Here is a 13,802-nt window from a genome sequence, read left to right as displayed (position 1 = left end):
AAAGAGAGCTTCCCGTCTATAGCTCCGCAAACCCGGAGATGATTAGACTGTGTTGAGTGTCGCTCTCCATTGCAGCGATGACAGATTCTAATGGAAGGATTATAAAGGTTACTGTGTTCTAAGGTAACGTTTGAGATGGAAGAGAAAATGGATAATATGGTTCGATCATTTTCGTCTATATTCATGAAAAAAAATTAAATTTATATCAATTATAAATCCTTAAGTTATCTTTATTCAATTTTTAGAAAGTATATTCTTTAAATACTTTGAAAAACTCAAAAATAAAATATTTATATATTTTTGTATGAGAAAATTTTGCTGTTTGAGGAAAATTCTTCCTCCTAATCTATATATATAAATAGGGAGAACATCTCAATAAGAAATATAATTTCTTCTACAATTTCTATCTTCTATCTTCTATGTTTAATTTCTTATATTTTTATCTCTTTCTCGCTCCTATCAAAATCTAAAGATAAAATATTTATTTCATGAGATGTAATATGATTCTTTCTACGTGATAATGAGTTAAAAAATTCTAAGATATTACCCATCTCAACAAAAATGTATCATTTTTACTGCTTCATTCTACATATGGTTATTGAAGCATCTCATAGATCCACAAATATCATCACCAATCCATATAAGCTTGTAAGCTTTTTGGTAGCCTCAGTTTTTCCCTTTAATAAGACATACAAAGTTCCCTAAGATGAATACATAGTCTCAATAATGTATGTAAAAGGTAAGACATCCAAAGCTGATGAGTGCAACTTAGAGAGATGTGACTGTAGCCTGCCGTTCCAAGTAGTAAAGGGAACAATGAACTCAATGATGTTAACAATTCGGAGATCCTTCAATCTACAGTAGTAGATGATGATGTACACAAGTTAATGAAACCATATAACATGTCATGTTATGATCCCATGAGATGTTCATATTTACATCCAATTCTTATATTATATATATATATGGTCTCTTTTTTTTGTCTTCTTCCCCGTTGCCCATTTCGAGCCTCAGCTTACTAGGAGCTGCGCGCACCCCAGCGATGGAAGCGGAGACAGCGGCGGCATGTCGAACAAGCCCTTCGTGTCCGCCTCCTCGAAGCCCCACAAGCTGTCCCAGCTCGAGGGTGACGAGGGGCACCCTGACGGCAGATGGTCCGGGTCGATGACCTCGGATTCGGGAGACCTCACCTCCTTCTTGATCTTCCTCGCCTCCGCCACCTCCTCCGCGTCCCTCTTTCTCTTCCCCGAGGCCGCCGGCAGAGGGGGCGAGGCCCTGTCGCCGGAGCACCCGATCTCGTTGGGGAAGTTGAGGATGGCCTTGCGGCCGCGCATCTGGAAGGCGGCGCGGTCGTAGGCGCGAGCGGCATCCACGGCCGTGTCGAAGGTCCCGAGCCAGACCCTCGACCCCCGGCGGTTGGGGTCGCGGATCTCCGCCGCGAACTTCCCCCACGGCCGCTCCCGGACGCCCCGGTACCGCCTGGCGTCGCCCTGACCCGCCGCGGGCCGTATCTCCTTCGCCGAGGCCTCCGTCCAGACGAACCGAGGAGCGGGTGGGAGAGCAACGGTGAAGGAGGGCCGGCGGTCGGCGGAGGCGGGGGAAAGAAGAGGCGAGTCGGCGCCGAAGCTGATCATGGGCACGTCCGGTTCGGGGAAGCAGTAGCCGGAGCCGGTGGCGACGGGCGGCGGCAGGGAGAAGGCGGAGGAGGGGGGAGTCGGGGGGAGGTCGGCGAAGAGGTGCTCGCGGATGAAGTCGAGGGTGGGATCGCCAAAGCCGCCGATCCCCGACGCCATGAGTCAAGAACGAATCTACCGAAGAGAAGAACACGATAGAGGCGCAAGAAGGAAAGCGCGACGGATGGATGAGTGTGGGGAATCGAGTTTGGTCTCCTTATTTATAGGGCGCAAAGAAAAGGCGACGCTGCTTCCACGAAGGACAGTATCCTCCAGCTCGGTGCATGATCGTTTCTTTTTCCCTTGCCGCTGTCGTATTGAAGCCAGGAAAGCGACAGCCAAAACGACTAGTTACGGTAAGGGCGGAACCCGTCCGCATCCCCGACTCGGCTCACCACCCGGCGGCGCACGTGTGCCACATCCCTTCCGCAGAAGTGCGAGGCCGTGGCGCGGTGCAACGCATCCCACATCGACGACGGATGAGGTCGGCTCCGGTGCGGTGCGGTCGGCTAACACGGCATCCACAGCGATGCTAGCTGTGCTTTGTGGCCGAGCTCGGCCCTCATAATTGTGTGTCGGTCACATACGCTATTCGTAAAGCGCATGCAGTCCTCAACTGCCTTACATGATTTCAAAAGGTCTTCGATGCAAACCCAAAAGTCAAACTCGTTACAGCATGCCATTCTTCACGGGAATGACATATTCGCGATGAGATAAATCGGAGTTAGATGAACTCAAATGTTCCGTTATGGTCAACGAATTCGCTGCCATGGAATGGTCCAAAGAGAATACCAGAGAGCATTGAATTGCAAAGGAGTTGAAAATCCGGTCAAAGCTTCCGTCTCCTTAACTTCGCACTGTTGGCAGTCGCAGAGTTGACAATGATGATGGGTTGACTCGTTCTTGGTCGCTCATCGCTGCGGTTGGCTGCATCACCACCGTTGGATTATCCACGACTCAGGTGAGCTCATGATATTGATGAAGACAATAATGACGATGGGACGCGATTTGACGTCAACCGTCCCAGATGACGTCCCGTGTCTCGGTTGACCTGACAATATATGGTCGAACAGATCGGAATGTTGACCGAGGCACATTAACATCCTGCTCAGGTTCGGCCCTTCACGCCACGGTAACACCGCTGTCAGACGTTACCAAGAGTACGATCCTGGTCCTTGCAAGCGGGCACATCAGGCAACGGTAACCTTTACTATAAAACCTCACGCTCCGAGGAAACTGAGGGAGAGAGAGAGAAATAAGACAAAAGCCCCCTGTGACTATCAACTGACTGGATCGTCGGAGGGGTCGGGTCGAGCCTCCCAACCCGACCTGTGTGCAGGGACAAAGACGGAGCGCCTCCCACCGCGTGCCCAGAGGAGGAGTTCCCTTCCAGAGGAAACAGTCGTCCCGTCGTGATCGTACCACCGCAGTCGGTCGGTCTCAAGGGTTGCTCAGGAAGATCCTCAATCATTCGGATCCGAACCCAGTCGTGTTGGCCCCGAGGCCACGGCTTCGTTGTTGACAGCAACAGATATATTCTTATTCGATCTCTTCCTTTTATGTCGACTAATCTGGTCAATGCACGAAAAATCTGACATCGGTAGAACATGCAGTTGTAAGACAGATAGATTTATTGCTCGTTTAAGCTTTCATTCTGTGACATCTACGGTTGATGATGAATACGTATATAGTTAAATATTTATATTCTTATGTATATATAGAAATATACATATTATTTATTTTCTAGGAGAGAATCACATGTTAAGAAGATGATGTTAAAAACAATACATTTTCCTATTCTTTATGAAGAGAAAAGTAAGTCTGGACCCTTTCAATATGCCAAGGAATGATAGATAAGTCATTATAAATAAGTCATTTTAAGCTATTCCTCCCCATCAATCATTTTAGAGGCATCAAAGTTGTCGATCTCATGGATATATTTGTGTTTATCTAATCGGTTTAATTGCAAAGACTCATATCTATACATTGAATTATTCAAGTGTAATTGAAAGTGACTTTATCTTTTTATAATCTATTGCAGTCCCTTAAACAAATCTTATTGTGAAATGACAATGATGAGCTCATCGGTCAGAATGCCAAATATAGTGCTAAATTATACGATACGTTGTGGAGAATAGTCAAATGGTAAGGCTATTAGCGAATACAAAAGCACATTAAAAGCTCATCGTGTCGCTCTACTCGATGGTGGTCATAGTCGAGCATGACGCACTGATTGCATCCTCCTCCTCCTCGTCCTACATCGTGGAGGATGACTTGTTGTCGGACCCTAAGATAGCCGCTGCCACCACAATTGTTGTGCGGAGGCATCGACGGTGATGTGAGTTGCTGCATCGCACCACTCCACTCGACGGTGGTCATGGCCAAGCCTGATGTGCGCATCCTCCTCGTCCAAGAGTAGCTACCGCTCTAGCTCCTACAGCTGGTCTTGCATTGAGGAGGATGACTTATTGTCCGACCCCAAACTCGAATGCCAACAAATTAGACTAAGTTAAGGAGGAGGAGCCCGCAAACAGGTCAACAGGAGGAGGAGGAGGAGGAAGGTGGGAGGGAGCGGAGGAGGCAAGAAGCAGCCTTTGCTTTACGGTTCGAAGGAAGAGCTCGTAACTGCGCTAGTGTTGCTATTGCAACCTCTCCATTTTCGTAGGCGATCACTTCAGAATAGCACAGATTGTAGCATTTGAATGCATCGAGATCAAGGATTGTACATTGCAGTGGCAGAGGAACCCCATCGTCATGTCCCAAGCTCTCTCCATAGGACAAAACAAGCTCTCTCCATAGGACGCTACGATTGAGGGATTTATATAAAATTAATAGATAATAAAATTATTTTTTTATTCTTTTCATTTATGTCATTTTATATTGATTTTTTTATTGATGAATGTGAGAAAAATTAAGGTTAAATATTTTACTTTCGTAAGTATAAGGATCTCAATACTACATTTTAAAATATAAGTATCGAAATATTAATCGTAATTAATTATATTAGGTAATATGTAATTACCCCTAAGTATAGGATGATTAAGCCTCATAGTGTGCCATGAAGTTTTGTTTGATTAGAGTGAGGCAATCCAAATACTATACAATTAACCAACACTCAAATATTAACATGGATGCCATGTGGAATTATATGAGATTGGGTGAATCTAACGAATAACAATGCACCATAAAAATTATAAGAATTAAATGATTGTTTTGGTCCTATTTATTGTGCTCCGCAGTAGTAATCGGAAGTGATGGTAAGTTTCACTGCACAGGTGAGATTGGTAAGTATTATTAGAATAAAGGATAACCTAATTCTTATGGATAAACGCCATGGCCACAAAACATGGCGTTTATCTGCTGCTTAGAGGTGCATCAGTTCAAAGAATCTTTAAGCACTCTTGACTTGGCTCAAGAACAAACAAGGAGGTGGAGTTTGTCTTGATGCATGCTACCTAACCCAACCAAGTCTTTCGCAGAAGAACTTGTCAGCTGAGTCTATGAAGAAGATGATGCGTATTTGTTCGGTTTCTCAGTTCATCTGCCTTCTAGATGAGAACAAAACCTAGCCGGCAATGGATAGAGAGGTGAGATAGCATTGTATCTCAGAATCGATATCCCTACAAGAGGAAGCTGACAAGAGTTTGCCGTCTCTCTCTCTCTCTCTCTCTCTCTCTTTCTCTCTCAAGGGTTCACAGTTGTGGCCAGAAACAGTCTTATCGTGAAGTTTGATTCGAGTTATGAAATGGAAGTCTTTGGTTAGAGTTTTCACTCATAGGTCAATTATGGGGTTAAGGATCGTCTCATCTCTCAAGTTCATGCTGTTTCTTCATCGCATCCCACTCATCCATTGGTTCTTTGAGCTTGTGAAGTGGCGATGCATGCAATTTTGGGATGGAAACCTCAGTTTCTTAGTCAACTACTTCGAACCAACTTTGCATTATACGGGTTTTCTTACCATATATCTCCTACAAAATCAACGATATCAAACATAATAATGTTATATTATTCGATCTCGACGTTTGATTCTACGAGCTCTATCAAAATACTAAGATTTCTGTCTTCTGATTTCTAACACCAAGGAAATCAGGAAGGAAACTGAGGGCAGAAGGTGTTTGAATGGAGTGCATGGGAGCCATCAGTTTGTGCGGTGGTAGAAAGAGTACGAATATAGTCTCTTATTTGTTTTTGTTTGGGTCGACCGAGACAATGCCAAAGATGTCGTCTCATACGAGATGAACCCTCTTGTCCGATGCAATGCATTTGAGCACCCCAGCGTTCCACCGAGATGGTCTCCAAGGTGGGACAATAATGGAGTCAAACAAGTTGACCGTTCCCCGCAACCTCATCCATGTCATGTGGGGTCACATAGGGTATCCCACAGACATCCTCACATCTCTCTCTCTCTCTCTTCTTTTAAGCAAATCTTGCGGCTTCTTTATCCAAACATTGTGGTCTCGCCTCGTGATCGAACAAGGAAACAACGAGGAAACTACCACAAGCAAGAAGGGAAGTGAGGTCAATGGTCAAAGTCATATATGCGCAAGACCAGTCAACGGAACCTTTCCTTGGTCCACCAACCCCTCCCCTCTAACGACAATCTTGTCCTTTCAAAGTCAACCATAGGCCCCACCATAATAAACTACACTGTGACAAACTCAGTGGAGAGAGGATTGTTCAGAGTTTATTAGATAATCTTCTTTACACTCATTACTCATGTTGACATCTCTTCTATCATCTGAGGCTCATTTTTAATTCTCTGGAAATTTGTGATTTTGCATTATTTTTGGAGCAGATAGATTCCAGTAAGAAATGGGATAAAGCAAGGAATTATTAATGTAATTCTATATTATTTACCTAATAAAAATCCAAAAAATAAGAGTGTATTTACTTACGAAAGGATAAAAATAGAGTATTGCGTGTGGATTTATATGAGCAATACAACAAGAAATATTAAATAAATTAGCTCCAATTTGGTATATCACGCACGTGCCAAACACGAGAAGGAAGCTTCAAAGAAGCACAGGGCGTTCTCCCTTCTCCCCACCCTTAAAAGCCGCCTTCGATCGCCGTCTCGCCTCCCAACTCGCAGTCACTCTTCGATCCTACACTCCCGCCCAGATGTGCATCCCCGAGACCGACGTTGCCCTCCTCGAGTACGTCCGCCGCTACCTCCTCGACGACCCCGACGAGCTCAGCTCTTCTGCGGCCAGCTTACCTCGCTTGCCGACCCGCCACCGGAGCTCCAGATTCGACGATCAGCGGAACGACGGATGGACGCCCTCGTCTGTCGAGCCCTTACCGGCGGAGGAGAGGCATTACCGGGGAGTCAGGCGGCGGCCCTGGGGGAAGTTCGCGGCGGAGATACGCGACCCGGCCAAGAACGGGGCCAGGGTGTGGCTGGGGACGTTCGACACCGCGGTGGACGCCGCTCTCGCCTACGACCGCGCCGCCTACCGGATGCGCGGCTCCCGCGCTCTGCTCAATTTCCCGTTACAGATCGGGTCGGAGGAGACCTCGGAACCGATGTCCCCAGCGGTGGCGGCGCCGTCGAAGCGGTCTGCGCCGGAGCCTGCTTCACCTTCTTCATCACTATCCTCCTCCTCCTCCTCTCGGTCTCCTTCAGAGAAGGCCTCGCCCAAGAGGAGGAAGAAAGAGACGGAGGCGGCCATCACATCGTCTTCTCTCCCGCCCTCGGTCTCCTTCACAGAAGGCTCGGTGTCGGAATCAGTTCAGTCGCAGGCCGGTTTGCAATTCGTGAACGGAATCGGAATTCGCTCGATTGGTCCGGTCGGACAACTGAGCCTCGTCTCCCATGTCTTCGTGAGTTGAAAGAAGAATGGCAGTAAGAAAGATAGTGGAAGAAGCAGTACTGTTACTGTCTCGAATAGGAAAAAATGTATGTAAGAGCGGAGGATTTGTGTGTGTGTGCGGAGGATATAATCAATAAGAGTAAATCTAAACGAAAGATGTGCAAATCTTGAACTAATTCGATTGGATTGTTTCATAACATTGGTTGTTCCAAATGAGATCTAAGCTACCTGTTAAGATTGTTCTTTGTCCTAAAACCCAATAAAATGGGGAAACAGAAGATAGACATGCATCGAGTTAGCAACTTGGATGGTGTGGAACAACTTAGCATGAGTATACTACCTTGGTCAAACAAGATAGACATGGTCCCAAGCCATCGAACTGTTAGTTTCTGAAGATTACCACTTCAGGCACACGAGGAAGAAGAGTCGGCGGAAGACTAAGCGTGAGATCTTGTGACCTCATAGCTTCGTTGACTTTCCAAGTGCAGGATAGATTCCAGAATCTACGGCGCGTGCATGGTCTTAGATGCTGCTCGAAGACTTTTTCTAATGTCAAAGCCCAATTTGGCCCAGTTTAGACCGCTTCTCGAGAGCCTGTTGAGCCCATCATTCGCTAAGCTCAATCAACAACACCGAGCTCAACCCGTAGCAGATCAAGGCGAGACCTCGGCCGCGTACCCACCATCATCTTCGACCTTTGGCTCGCCTCGCTTGTATCGCTCCATGTAAGCCAACGCTGCCGCCCACGCGTCACCCCCTTGCCCCATGCACACCAGCTCTCATCAGGAATCCCGGGCACGCGTCACGTACGCTCCCCACTATATTAACCCCTGTTCTCGCCCTCATCCTCTCACAGAAGCAAACTGAAGAAGCAAACTGAAGGTTATCATCTCCTCTTGATCGCTTGAGATGGCAGAGTATATCAGAGACCGGCCGCCGCAGCAGATGCAGATGCAGCAGCAGCAGCAGCCGATGTCGCATACGGTGGTGAAGGCGGTGACGGCAGCGATGGCGGGAGGGTCGATGCTGGTTCTGTCCGGGCTGACGCTGGCGGTGACCGTCATCGGCCTGACGGTGGCGACGCCGCTGCTGGTCATCTTCAGCCCGGTGCTCGTCCCCGCAGCGATCGCCGTCTTCCTGGTTGCCACCGGCTTTCTCACCTCCGGGGGCTTCGGCCTGGCGGCCCTCTCGGTGCTGTCGTGGATGTACAAGTACCTGACGGGGAAGCACCCGCCGGGAGCCGACCAGCTCGACCAGGCCCGGCAACGCCTCGCCTCCAAGGCTCGCGACATTAAGGAGTCGGCGCAGCAGCGCATCGACCAGGCCACCCAGTGATCACAACATGCTCTCCCATCTGTAATAATGGACGTGAACAACGATGCCAACCCTAAAACCCTTCTACCTGCAGTTCGTGTCTCCCTTTTTTCTCATGTAATGGCTCTATTTCGTCTGTTAAATGCTACCGTTGCTTGTTTCTAAGGTAAATTATCGTGTCTTGGCAACCTCCATTTGTAATAAATTAATGGATCTGCAACCTGTCGTGTCTGGAACATAACCCATTGATGATGTTACCAACGTGCGACAAATACGTTGACAACCGGCATCTCATGCATGCACTTGTCTCTTCTCCCCCGGCATGGCGTGTTGTGGCGCAATGGACCATCGATCGATCGATCGAAGAGACTGCTTTGCAGGAGACATCTTTCTTCGGCATGGCTGCCAGTTGTTGAGGCATAGGCGTAACGTGTCGACTGCAAGCAAATGCGAAGAAAGCCGAGGGTGCATGCGAGCGTCGGGGCTGGTCACAAGCGTTCCGCACGCAGTGGAAATCAGCGAGATGCTCGGCTCCTCCTTTCTTGGAGACTGCTCACACCCTCTGACATAAATCTACACATATTTCAGTAATATTTGCTGTATCACAAGTTCTTCGTAGGTAAAGAGATGAGTCCTGAATCATGTTGGGCGAAGGTTGCAGATGTCAATTTCGTCGAAGCTTGAGGATTTAAATGCACACGGTGACAGAGGGAAGTGGATGTCGACGTCGACGAGTGACGAGAGTCAAACAAGGATTGTCTATTACAACGTGCAAGCTTTTAAGCACCGCCACAGCACCAAGACACCATCACCTTTAAGGGCAAGTCTGGTCATCCAAGTAAAGTAGCATTAGAAACATCACGCTGGGAACATCGTCTCCGACCTGATAAGGTGGCGGTGGTGGGAGGTTGACGATTCGAAAGCCCGCCCACAACTTTTCGACGCAATATCTCAGGGCTCCGAAGTGTCATATGATTCACACATCCACTTATAAATACCCCACACATTAAAGGAAACAACATTAGCAAGGAAATCTACATGCAAGTCCAGGAGCAGCAGCTTCAAATGACGACCATCTTTCTTTTCTTGTTGCTTGCCTTGCCATGGTCTGCTCACTCTTTCGCTGACAGGACGGGAGGTGCAACCAGCGAAGACCAACCCGGTGGTGGTGGTGGAGGTGCACATGATGGCAGCAGCGGCTCTGGCCATGGCTCCGGCCCCGGTGGCAGCTGGGACTACGGTTGGGCGTGGGGGTCAAGCCCCAGGGAAGGGTGGGGCTATGGCTCGGGCTATAGCCAAACTCCAACCGGCAACGGGAAGGGCTTCGGATTCGGGTATGGAACTGGATCGGGATCGTCGTCGGGTTATGGATTCGGTACCGGCAGCAGCGGCAGCGAACCGGAGAGAGGAAATTATGGGTATGGGGTTGGGTACGGAGGATCGGGTGGTGGCTTCGGTGCAGGTGGTGGTGGTGCCGGCTATGGAGGATCGGGTGGTGGCTTCGGTGCAGGTGGTGGTGGTGGCGGCTATGGAGGATCGCATGGTGGCTTCGGTGAAGGTGGTGGTGGCTATGGAGGATGGCATGGTGGCTTCGGTGAAGGTGGTGGTGGTGGTGGTGGCTATGGAGGATGGCATGGTGGCTTCGGTGAAGGTGGTGGTGGCTATGGAGGACCGCATGGTGGCTTCGGTGCTGGTGGCTATGGAGGACTGGGTGATGGCTTCGGTGCAAGTGGTGGTGGCTATGGAGGACCGGGTGGTGGCTTTGATTCAGGTGGTGGTGGTGGATGGAGCTTCCGTGGTGGACGGCCGCCGCAGTACTGGGATTACAACTGCTGTTAAGGACGTGTAAAAGTATGTATCCCAATCAGATGATCTAATTTAGATTCACATATGCCTCCTCACAGAAAACTATATGAGAACAACTTCTTACACCTTACCACCATCGTTTTTGATTTGGACTTCTGAGCCACAGAACCATAGTCTTTCCAATAATAATGAGATAAGAATATATATATATATATATATATATATATATATATATATATATATATATATATATATATATATATATATATATATATATATATATATATATATATAATGCCATGTGGGGAAGACATGATGGAGGAGGCTCACATGGCCAGCTTCTAACTTTTGATACACAGCTCTTGTGGGAGAAAGCTGATATCTTCACATACAAAATAGCAATTGTTGTAATAACTATCTCCGCATAGTTTAGTTCTTTCCTCCATATGGAAGAGACGATAGCTCCATCCCGAATCTCACAACTATTACCCTTTTAGATAGTGGATGGCACAATCTAACATGGACCTGAAGAACACATCATGGATGCCAACCATGAATCTAAATTGGCAGCTTAATTACTGAATCGTTCTACATCCGAAAAGAAAATTATGTACAGGCGGTTGGAATACAGGGAGAGAAGAAGTGAAGGAGGAGTGGTATCATTTGTTTGACCCACTGATTCGTGCTCAACTATGTGCCAGAAAAGACCAAATGAACTGCTACTTGCTTCTGCTGGCAGCCGCTGCTGGGGTCTTCCTCTGTCGAACAGCTGTGAAGCCTTGGGGGAGATGGAGGTGGTTCCAAGTACATTTCCCTCTGAAGAATGGAGCAGTAAGAGGTGAACATGACCGGAGTTATGTTAAGCTCGAAGCCTATGCCGAATAAGAAATCGACTTCTAAGTAGTTCATCTCCACCAAGTTGATACCCCCCACCTTTGCAAAGTATGCGTTGTTGTAGTGTCTGCACACACATATATATTGAGAGAGAGAGAGAGAGAGAGAGTGGATCTACAGCTCCTACAAGAAAGAAAATGAGACGACACCACTTCCGTTGCTTACATGTCATCCACGAATTTGACGGCGGCGAGGACGCTGGTGATGAGGAAGCGGTGGACGTTGAGCGAGTGGAGGGAGACGGCAGGGTGGCGCCGTAGGAAGCGGTCGAGGTATATGTAAGCGGCGACGTAGCACGAGAGGCTGCAGCCGGCGTACCGGAAGATGCGCTCGAGGTAGCTGCGCACCGAGATGGACGGCTTCGTCAACCCGTGGAAGGCCGAGGCGCGGTGGTGCGGTGCCACAGGGTGGCCGCGGACGGCGTCGTTGCGCTCCGCGAGCCTTTCGAGGATGGTGGAGAGGACGGAGACCACTCCCGGCACTGCATGGTTCTCCTCCACCATCCCCGCCATTGGACCGTCTCTCTCAAGAGCTGGTAATTGGAGACAGAGGCCCAATCTAATATACATATATCGAGAGATAGAGAGAGAGAGAGAGAGAGAATCTTATTTGGATTATGAATCCATCACACCATGGTTGATGCATTGGATTTGCTAGCCTTGTCAACTCACCATGGAAACAGCCTCTGCAGTAAGAATCAAGTGTTATCACCCATGGATTTATGATGGACAGACAGACAACGACTTGGAAGTCATTTACAACAATGTATCTTTTTGCTTGATCTAAAAAGTAAATCTAGCAAATGAAGGCATCTTAAAGTCTTTGATAGGTTCAACTTCACCACTAATGGCAAATGAAATCAGAATCAGCCAACATGAAACACATTGGAGAGAAGGTTCCAAGTAAATGACTACAACAGAGGTGGTTGATCTCCTGGCTTCGTTTCCCTTTCCCCAGTTTTCTCATTAGCCAAGAAAGATAGGAAAAGGTGCTCCCTGTCACATCAAATCAACAGGGAATGGATAGGTTTGGAAATTTAGGGTTGAGCTACAGGACAGCAGGTTACAGCACAATGGTCAATCTGTCATCTGCCTCCACCTCAGCTGGCAATGCACAAGTTGCAGATGCATGCACATTGCATGTTTTATATTGGTGGGATACCCTTCTTCAATGCCATGGGTTTCTTCCTAAACCCTCTATCTTGGCACTGTAATTAACCAAGTCTTACAATAATTTCAGACACCCATCAAATTCAATATATGAAGATATCAAGTGCCAATATTTGAGTCACTTCTTTTTTGAAAAGAAGACTAAATTGGCATGGTTAACAGTGATGACCACTTAGGATGTTCACATAAACTCTAAAGTAAACATAATTAATTATAGGCTTTGAATTTGATCTGCTTGACAGAAGCCAACAGCAATCAATTCCTGTGGAATAACTGTAGAATTAATAGGGTCACAACATTATGATGTCAAGGCTGGTATGACACAGTAGGCTAGCCTTGTAAGGATGAGTTGGCCCTGTCTTTTGCTGTTATGCCAATTTGTAGAAAGATAAAGTAGTAATAGTAAGATCAATAGATATCTTACTTTAACAAATCATATGGTGTCTTTTTTAAAACCTTTTGCATTATCTGTTTCTATATGTAGAGTAAGCTATATTAAGTTTGTATAAGCTATAATTTTAGAAGTCTTAATTATATTTAAATTAGTTGAGAATTTTAATTAAATTAAAATATTTTAATAATTTAAGGTTTGTTCCTATAAATATACCGGTTTCGGTGAGAGAGAGTCAAGGCATTTTGGGTGCTCATGACAGAGATTTCTAAGATTTTTAAAGAGAATTTAAAGAAAAAAATTTTAGGTTTATGTAGGAGAATGTATAAGGATAGTTGTAATTAATATCATATATTAAACTTTATGAATATAAATGAAACTTGTTGAATCATATTAAATCTTGCTTCAGATTTTTGCTTTTGATTGTTGATCTCTAGTGGATTTCTCTTTTGGTCTTTGATTTATCTCTTTCTCCCCCAACAAAATAATTTTATTAATTTTAATAAGGATATTTAATAAGGATATCATCAGTTATTTTATTAATTTTATTATAAAAAATTTAATTTAAAAAAATAATTTTACCTCATGACAGAAGGTGAAGGATCTTCTCGTTCAAAAGACCTAACAAGGATATTAAAAGGATGAGTAAGCAAACAAAAAAAATAAGTGATGAAGATTAACAGAAGATGGAGACAAAGGGCATGAGTATTATTTATCTTTGTATCATTGATAATATTAATAA

The 13,802-nt window shown here is 46.3% G+C and overlaps 5 protein-coding genes across 5 annotated transcripts; 3 read left to right on the top strand and 2 right to left on the bottom strand.

The window, feature by feature from the left end:
• Positions 1–805: 805 nt before the first annotated feature.
• Positions 806–1,871, bottom strand: LOC135610301 (ethylene-responsive transcription factor ERF105-like). Its single transcript, XM_065104663.1, has one exon. The coding sequence runs from the start codon at positions 1,791–1,793 to the stop codon at positions 1,011–1,013; it is 783 nt and encodes a 260-aa protein (XP_064960735.1). The 5' UTR covers positions 1,794–1,871; the 3' UTR covers positions 806–1,010.
• A 4,877-nt stretch (positions 1,872–6,748) lies between these two features.
• Positions 6,749–7,662, top strand: LOC135610302 (pathogenesis-related genes transcriptional activator PTI5-like). Its single transcript, XM_065104664.1, has one exon. It carries the CDS (start codon positions 6,795–6,797, stop codon positions 7,503–7,505), a length of 711 nt encoding a protein of 236 aa, XP_064960736.1. The 5' UTR covers positions 6,749–6,794; the 3' UTR covers positions 7,506–7,662.
• A 376-nt stretch (positions 7,663–8,038) lies between these two features.
• Positions 8,039–8,971, top strand: LOC135610303 (oleosin 16 kDa-like). The gene has a single exon (XM_065104666.1). The coding sequence runs from the start codon at positions 8,396–8,398 to the stop codon at positions 8,819–8,821; it is 426 nt and encodes a 141-aa protein (XP_064960738.1). The 5' UTR covers positions 8,039–8,395; the 3' UTR covers positions 8,822–8,971.
• An 838-nt stretch (positions 8,972–9,809) lies between these two features.
• Positions 9,810–10,736, top strand: LOC135609111 (glycine-rich cell wall structural protein 2-like). The gene has a single exon (XM_065102201.1). The coding sequence runs from the start codon at positions 9,839–9,841 to the stop codon at positions 10,637–10,639; it is 801 nt and encodes a 266-aa protein (XP_064958273.1). The 5' UTR covers positions 9,810–9,838; the 3' UTR covers positions 10,640–10,736.
• A 253-nt stretch (positions 10,737–10,989) lies between these two features.
• On the bottom strand, positions 10,990–12,167 carry LOC103976085 (cyclin-P4-1). The gene is made up of 2 exons (XM_065102200.1): positions 11,666–12,167; positions 10,990–11,567 (listed from the first exon to the last, which is right to left on the bottom strand). Exons 1-2 carry the CDS (start codon positions 12,067–12,069, stop codon positions 11,297–11,299), a joined length of 675 nt encoding a protein of 224 aa, XP_064958272.1. The 5' UTR covers positions 12,070–12,167; the 3' UTR covers positions 10,990–11,296.
• Between the last annotated feature and the right edge of the window lie 1,635 nt (positions 12,168–13,802).

Source organism: Musa acuminata, chromosome BXJ2-4 (genome assembly GCF_036884655.1).
Source record: "Musa acuminata AAA Group cultivar baxijiao chromosome BXJ2-4, Cavendish_Baxijiao_AAA, whole genome shotgun sequence".
NCBI lineage: Eukaryota > Viridiplantae > Streptophyta > Magnoliopsida > Zingiberales > Musaceae > Musa > Musa acuminata.
Note: the sequence above shows the minus strand (reverse complement) of the source record. Positions and strands in the feature narration are given on the sequence as shown.